Source organism: Leiobunum rupestre, chromosome 4, assembly GCF_980474605.1.
Source record: "Leiobunum rupestre chromosome 4, qqLeiRupe1.1.hap1, whole genome shotgun sequence".
NCBI classification, from domain to species: Eukaryota; Metazoa; Arthropoda; class Arachnida; order Opiliones; family Sclerosomatidae; genus Leiobunum; species Leiobunum rupestre.
The window spans coordinates 51822024-51830213 of record NC_143387.1 but is presented as its reverse complement, the minus strand read 5'-3'; the positions used below and the strand labels follow the sequence as shown (position 1 = coordinate 51830213).

At 35.0% G+C, this 8190-nt stretch overlaps 1 protein-coding gene across 1 annotated transcript; it reads left to right on the top strand.

Annotated features, from left to right (window-relative positions):
* Nucleotides 1-1981: 1981 nt before the first annotated feature.
* Nucleotides 1982-7681, top strand: LOC149948207 (fatty acid hydroxylase domain-containing protein 2-like). Its single transcript, XM_090171037.1, has 7 exons — nt 1982-2101; nt 2727-2854; nt 4476-4681; nt 6247-6519; nt 6672-6823; nt 7300-7352; nt 7466-7681. Exons 1-7 carry the CDS (start codon nt 2005-2007, stop codon nt 7679-7681), a joined length of 1125 nt encoding a protein of 374 aa, XP_090027163.1. The 5' UTR covers nt 1982-2004.
* Nucleotides 7682-8190: the final 509 nt, after the last annotated feature.

Genomic DNA, 8190 nt, shown 5'->3' with positions numbered 1-8190 from the left:
ATAAATGATAAATGAAATTAATGACAAATCAAATAAATGATAAATGAAATTAATGACAAATCAAATAAATGATAAATGAAATTAATAAATCAAAATGATAAATGAAATTATTAAATCAAAAGAATAAATGAAATTAATAAATCGAAAGGATAAATTAAATTAATGACAAATCAAATAAATGATAAATGAAATTAATGACAAATCAAATAAATGATAAATGAAATTAATGACAAATCAAATAAATGATAAATGAAATTAATGACAAATCAAATAAATGATAAATGAAATTAATGACAAATCAAAAAAATGATAAATGAAATTAATGACAAATCAAATAAATGATAAATGAAATTAATGACAAATCAAATAAATGATAAATGAAATTAAAAATTAATGTTAAATGAAAATTAATAATTATATTAATATCTAGGAATTAAATTAAAGTTAAATTGAAATTACGAATAGAATTAATGGTAAACTGAAATTAAGAACTTAATTTATGTTCAACTGAAATTAAGAACTTAATTTATGTTCAACTGAAATTAAGAACTTAATTTATTTATGTTCAACTGAAATTAAGAACTTAATTTATGTTCAACTGAAATTAAGAATTTAATTTATTTATGTTCAACTGAAATTAAGAACTTAATTTATTTATGTTCAGCTGAAATTAAGAACTTAATTTATGTTCAACTGAAATTAAGAACTTAATTTATGTTCAACTGAAATTAAGAACTTAATTTATGTTCAACTGAAATTAAGATTAAAATTAATATATTATTATTCACTTCGGAGCCGGACGACATTGGACCTTTTTGACAACTTGTTTATTTATCCGCGTCGGCGATCAACATCCAACGAAAGAACAAATATACGGATTTAGAGACTATAAACGGAATTCGGTACGCTCATTTCTTCGCGAAATTTTATTTAGGAAGAGTTAATTTTAACATCTCTTTATTTATGGCACCGTTCGTCTCATCCTCGCGTCTACATTTGGCCATTGTTTCTTTTGTTATTTTAAGAATACATTGTCTCTTTTTAAATGTCCGACACGCCCCTCCCCCTTCCCAGTTATTTGACTTTGGTTACACGCTGAAAGAATGAAAGTTTATATAAAGCCTCGACGAAGGTTGAAAACGAATATTTCCTATTCTATCTTCGGCGTGTAAGGTTCCCAACTGAATGCTTAGTTATCGATTTACGAAATGAGCCCACTCCAGAATCGTCATTTGTACTTGGTCTTATGCGGTATAGGCGTCTTAGCCGTTTCGTTACGAAAATTCCATATAGCAGAGTAAGTCGGGCTAAGTATTTACACGTAAAGAAATGCCGGATTTATAGTACTTTGTTTGAATTAATAATGAAGGGACGCTTCGGAGAGTTTTCCTAATTCCTCCACCACTAACAATTAAACTTAATTACAAAATCGTTCCATTTTTTTTTTCTATAAATATACCGTTTTAAAATACGCATTTATAACGTTTTACGATGTTTTAGAAATTGGCAATTTTTGTAAAGTTGGAAACCTAATTTTATTATATTTATGATTGCATTTGTTTAAATTTAGATAGAGATTATATTTTTACTTTTAAGGTGACCTAAAAGAAAACCCTTATTTACGACCAAAATTTCTTAACATGACTGTTTAAATTCAATGCGAGCGAATTTTCGTTCACTCAAAAAAGATTTCGTGATACGAGGGGAAAAATGCCTAGGTTCAAATGTGAGCGTAGATGATGGACGAGCGGGTTTCATTCCGGTGCGCGCCATTGAGGTTATTAGTCAAAGGATACATAACTAATTCTTGTGAAAATTAATGATGAACTAAAAAAAACCCAAGCCCCCCCCCCCACACACGCATCACATCGTAGCGCCTAGAGATATGTTGTACAAACTTGTAAATCGTACGACGTACATTGAGGGTGGTCTTACATCGGATGTTTTAGTATATTTCAGTGTTAATCGCGTATCATGACGTACAATATTTTTCTTAGAGCAGCCATGACGATTTATGATTCCGCGCACTATCCATTACGCGAATTGTGGAAGTCGGTGTCGTCGCTAGCCAATGATGACCAGTTCCTGCTACACATTGTCGGTAAGTAAGCTTTCTTCGCGAGGGGCAGGTCACTTTCTTGATTAACGACGCACCACTCAAAAGATTTAATCCGATTTAATCGTGATTATTTTGATTAAACTCATTTTAATCACGATTAAGTTGATTAAATCACGTTTAATCATGATTAGAATGTTTAAATCTGATTTAATCATGATTAAATGATTAAATCTGATTAAAATTATTAAATCTGTTTAAAATGATTAAATCCTGATTAAAAAAATTATATCGTGATTAATATGATTAAATCGTACTTTAGTTTTGATTTTAATGATAAATTCTCGATTCGACCGATTATATTGATTAAATCGTGATTAAAATGATTAAATCTAATTACAATGATTAAATATAATTAAAAAGATTAGATCATGATTAGAATGATTAAATCTCGTTTAAATGATTAAATCCTGATTAAAAAGATTAGATCATGATTAGAATGATTAAATCTCGTTTAAATCGTGATTAGATTTTTTAATCTTGATTACCCTGATTTAATCATTTTACTATGATTAAGACGCACCCAAAATGGAAGTGACCTGCCCCTCGTTTCTTCGTAACGCGGTACTTCGAGATGCTCTAGCTCATTTCGTGATTTGTGCCGAATTAGGATCGTGGATTGCGCTAACGGCCTCGTATTGGTTGGTGGGTCTCTTATTTACGTACGTTGACTTGACGAATAAGCCCGCTTTCATGCGAAATTACAAAATTCAAGATGCCAACACCAATAATTATCCGGTAAGAATTGTAATTTACTATTTAATTGTAATTCAAAATTAGTTTGATAAGGGCACATCCTCAGAAATCGCCGTGACATTAAAGTGGTGTTGTCCAATAGTTGGATAGTTTATCTTATAAATAACTGGCAACATTTTTCGTTTGGTTGTTATTCTAAAAAGTTGTTTTAGATTTTCAAATTAAATATTCGTAAAAGCCAAGTACGTGAGAGTACGTGAGGACCCTAATTTTGATTTTTGGGGCCCCTTTGTTTTCCTAAAGTTAACAAAATATGATGGTTACTCCTCAAATTTCAAAATTTTATTCTCGCTATAAATAAGAAATAAATGTACTTTTCTGGAGGAAAAACCATAACTCCAAAGGGTATCGTTAATATTTTGTTGTCACTGTTCAGTGCCGTATTTCCGCCTAGGCCAACCCAGGCCGTGGCCTAGGGGCCCATCCTTGGAAGGGGCCCCTCCAGTGAATGTAATTACTGTATTCGAAGGCATAAATCTATAATGTAAATCGTAATTTATATTGGAGAAATTCCTAGGTAGAAGATTTTGTTTTGAAATTACCAAAATTTCTGCCTGGCAGTTTACGGACGCAGCCTTAAATCGCAATGTTGCATAATTAACGCGTATTTAGTCGACGATTGTTTAGAGCTTTTATTTAGTATAATATAACCGTACCGTAGAGCTCAGACTTCTACGCTGAAACAGGGAAATTCAGGCACAGCCTAGTTCCAGGGATAAGAGTAAATGCAGCGCGTGAAAAGGGGGCCCAGACTCCTTATCTGCCTATGGGCCCAGGATCTCTAAGTCCGGCCCTGTCACTGTTACGGAAATCGGCAGGGCCGTACGGAAAATATCGGGCCCGGGGCAAATTATCACGTCGCGGGCCCTTCTGACTGAAATTTCCAGCTGGTGCTGGCGAATGGCACTGAGATACGCTCGTAACGTAGCGGGCCCTTAGGAAGAACGCTCGTGGGCCCTTTTCCGCTGTAGTCGCCGTAATCGATTCGAAATAGCTGTAATTGTTCAATGATTACGTAATCGGTGACCAGAAAAAAGTGGTTAACCCCTCAATAGGCGCGCGAAGGAATCACTATTTGTTTTCTAGTTGAAAGGAAACTTAAGGGTCAAGAATACAGTAAAAGCCTCTTTTTCGTTCAAGCTGGACGTTTCTGTTTCAACAATTACATCATTGAATTATCTTTTTCTTATTAGGCTGAACCTTCCTCTAGTGCTTGAAATAATTTTGATAATTCTAATTTTAATAGTTAACGAGATATAAGGTCCTAACTAAAGGGTAGTTGGGGCGCTTGCCCAACTTGTTTAGCTCCGGGGGCCCGAATTAAAACGTAATAACTTAATTATTTTAAAATTTTAAATTGTCAAAATTATTTTGAGCACTAAACAAGAGGCTGTTCTTCAATAAATATTAATTTTATAAGTTAAAATACAAAATTAAAAGAGTTCAGCTTGAAATAGCGTGAAAGTAGACCATGACCACTGTAGTCTTCCTCCTTAAACCCTTCAAAACTAAAAAAGCGAATTTCGGCCAAACAAAGAGGAGTGCCCGTTTTGAAATAGAAAGATATTTAAATGCAATGTCCGGCGTGTCTAATTACTGGTAGATTGCTCCGTGGCGCATTTGGCAAGTGGCGGGGAGCGTTTTGTTCAATCAAACGGTGGTCACTCTCCCCGTTCTGTACGCGTGTTTCCTTTTCAAACGCAAAATTGGTTTCAACGAATCGCCAATCCCGCCGTCCCTGGCCAAAACCGCTCTGGACATAATCGGCTTTCTTTTCATCGAGGAAATCCTGTTTTACTATTCGCACAGGTAAATATAGTTTTTCTCAAAATTAGGGAGCCACATCCTATACAGCGGTTGCGGTTGGCCCCAAATGGGTGCGTCGCCCTAGTCGCCCAGTGAACCTACGAAACGTGAAAGGTTTCGCTCGAAGGGAGTATCAAGTGTTTTCCCCATTTCACACTCATTTCCGTTTCTCATACTCTGGTCTTAACAGTGAAAACCCTTTCACTAACCCTTTCTCTTATCTGTTCAGATTAAATCTGTTCGTCTTTTCCGAATGTCTTAACTGATCTGATTTTTAAGTTAAGAACCAAGTTAATGAAATAGCTAGCCACTACAGATTTTACAAAAATATTACGTTGTCTGATACATTTTATCGGTCTATTCAGCTAACTGTTATTTGCGGATGGTTTTAAAATGGGTTTATCTGAGCTTGATATAGTTCGTAGATAACCTATTGCGGTTTGAAGCACTAACAAGGAGACATCCCGAAGTGTAACCCACTGATTTTGTTCAAACTCGGGGGTTTGGTAGACCTTCATGTAACTTGAAAAATCCTAAAGGGAATTTATTCAATGGGCAACCGTTTTGCCATGGCAACCAAAAATGTTTTTGACAACAACAAATGGAAATTTTCCCATTGAAAATAACATGGGATTCTGACCGATTCCTAGGACCCCCTGTTAAATATTTGAACAATTTTCTAAATTTCTAAAATGCCAAAAATAGAAAAAATAGATAAAAATTGACAAAAAAAAACATCAAAATTGATCAACTTTTGATCAATTTGAGGTCAAAATCCCATGTTATTTTCAATGGGAAAATTTAATATTTTGTGTTGTCAAAAACATTTTTCGTTGCCATGGCAAAACGGTTGCCCATTGAAAAAATTCCCTTTAGGATTTTTCATGATACATGAAGGTCTACCAATCCCCCAAGTTTGAACAAAATCGGTGGGTTACACTTTGGGATGTCTCCTTGTAAGTATGATAGGACTGTTCCCCAAAGTATGTATGACACTGAAAGAGTTCGGTCTGTCGCGGAAAAAGAAAATTACGAGTGAAAACGCGTTTAGGTCGCCAATTCAAAAATGCCTACCTGCAATAGAGGATAATAGTCAATTGGACCTTCCCATTCTATGACTTATCATTATTTTGACCAAGAAAAAGTTATTTATACTGTGGAAAACATTTCAATTTCCAATAAGCCTTCACTGATCCTTTAAATAAACGATCGGGGGTGATTTAATGGGTACAGTTACCCAACACAGACAAGTAACAGCTCGCGGAGAGTTCTTAGCCACGTAATAATTTATAAGGTCATTGGCGAAACATTAAACCAAATTAGCGTAATAAGAGTACGAAGTGTCATACTTAAGGTATTACGTTACTTATGGTGGTGGAAATAGGGGCTCCAACCAATTTATCATCCTAAAAAACAATCAACACTTCTCCTAGCAGCGAAAAAGAGAATTTTTCATCTTTATACTCCCTTTAAAGCAATATGGCGGCGGCCACTGCGAATGAAACGCAACCGCTCTATAACGAAAACCAGCCGGGCTTTAAGAAAAGTTGACTTTTGCTTCTGGACAGATTGTTACACACGTCGGCGTTTTACAAGCATTTCCACAAGAAGCACCACGAATGGATTTCGCCTATCGGCATCTCCGCCATATATTGCCACCCGGTGGAACACATTTTGGCCAACCTGTTGCCCACCATCTTGGGGCCCACGCTGCTGGGATCTCACGTCGCGACGCAGTTTGTATGGTTGTTGATGACGACACCCTTCGGCGTGATCGTCCATTCAGGATACCATTTGCCCTTGTTGCCCTCGCCAGAAGCTCACGATTTTCACCATTTTAAGTAAGAAGCTTTAGCGCATTGCGTCTTTGGGTTGGCTAAGTTCGCTTAACACCCCACAATGGTAGAAATTCTTCTCGGATAAAATTCCTCGATTAGGCATATTCAAAAGTTGGGGCAGTTTAAACTGTATACAAATTGGGGTTCGCGTTTAGGTATACCAATAATTACGGGTTATTGGGCTTCATGGACCGTCTTTGCGGAACCGATCACTCTTTCCGGATGTCTGGAGCTGGTGCCCGCCACTTCCTGTTACTGAGTTTGGTACCTCTAGGCCAGCTCAATCACTCCAAGAAGGAAGTAGAACGTGAATGGAAGATTCGTCAAAGGGGCTAAGGTGCCTAAATAATTACATAATAAAAGACAAATGTGATCATTTCATCGAAGACGTTTGCCATCCACGAGAAAGCTACAAACTGTATTCAAATGTACCACTGGTCGTGTTTTGTGTAATGATAAAAAGCCCAAGTATTGTAAATAATTATATAAAAAGTTGTTGTTGAATATGGCCGACATTTATCTTCGTTAATTAATTAACTCACTAAAAATTTCCCATATTACCAAAACTAATAGCCATTAGGTTGAAATTATTATTAATGAAATTAAAAATTAGCAACTACCAACGAATCCCAGATTTCATTTTTCATTGAGTTCACTCAATCTTAGAATTTCTAGGTGCTCAGAAAATAAGATGTGCACACGCACAGTGTTTCAAAGAGGCCAAATCTTGCCAAAAAATGAGAAATGATCTGTTACAAATAATATTCAATTTTTTGTAATAAGGAAATAACGGAGAGTCACTTAGCAAGAAACGTGTTTATTTACCTTCCCTGAAGGTACATGTACACAGGATTTTCGTTTGAATCATTCGATAGATCTTAGCGAATTTAGAAAGTGGGAAAAAATCAGTCATAAGTTATTTGAAACACCAGTTAAAATTATTTTCAAGATTAGAAAAGACCATTTTTTCCGAAAGAAACACGTGGATAACCATAATGTGGATAACCATAATGTGGATAACCACAATGCGGATAACCATAATGCGGATAACCATAATGTGGATAACCATAATATGGATAGCCATAATGTGGAAAACAATAATGTGGATAACCATAATGTGGATAACCATAATGTGGATAACCCTAATTTTTCTAACATTTATTAGCAAACGTTACAATTAGTCGATTTCATTTCTATTTAAGTTTCCCTTCGCAACCTTTCGAGAAAATTAGATTTAAAATTTGGAAATTAAATTCCAAGCGAAAATGTTACTAGAAAGAATTGTAGCAGAATAGCCCTACCGTTATGCAAATTAGTGTTGCCACTTGATAAAACTAATTTGCACAAATAATTTGATTCGAGAAAGAATATTAAGGTTATCTAATTTGTACCAGTAATTGCTTGAGCACGTCTAAAAAAATACAATTCTCAAACAAATACTGATATCAGTTTAAAAGCGTTTTCCTTAAAACCTTTCGAACAAAAGCCAATATTTATCGAATAGAGCTCGTGGTTTGGATAAGAGATATCCGTTTTATTTGTTTTTATCCATAACCGAAAATTATCTGAATAAAAACTTTTTTTTTGTATATTAAATCGTTTTATAACCGCGAATAATATCCATAAATAAACACCTAACCGAAATTTTTATGAATAATCGAAAATTTCGCGGTT

Bases quoted from the DNA above. Each gene is read 5' to 3' on its own strand.
- LOC149948207 (XM_090171037.1), top strand. From the start codon at position 2,005: ATGACGATTTATGATTCCGCGCACTATCCATTACGCGAATTGTGGAAG. The intron at 6,520-6,671 runs GTAAGAAGCTTT...GTTCGCGTTTAG, and splicing joins CACGATTTTCACCATTTTAA to GTATACCAATAATTACGGGT. The intron at 7,353-7,465 runs GTACATGTACAC...ATTATTTTCAAG, and splicing joins TTTATTTACCTTCCCTGAAG to ATTAGAAAAGACCATTTTTT.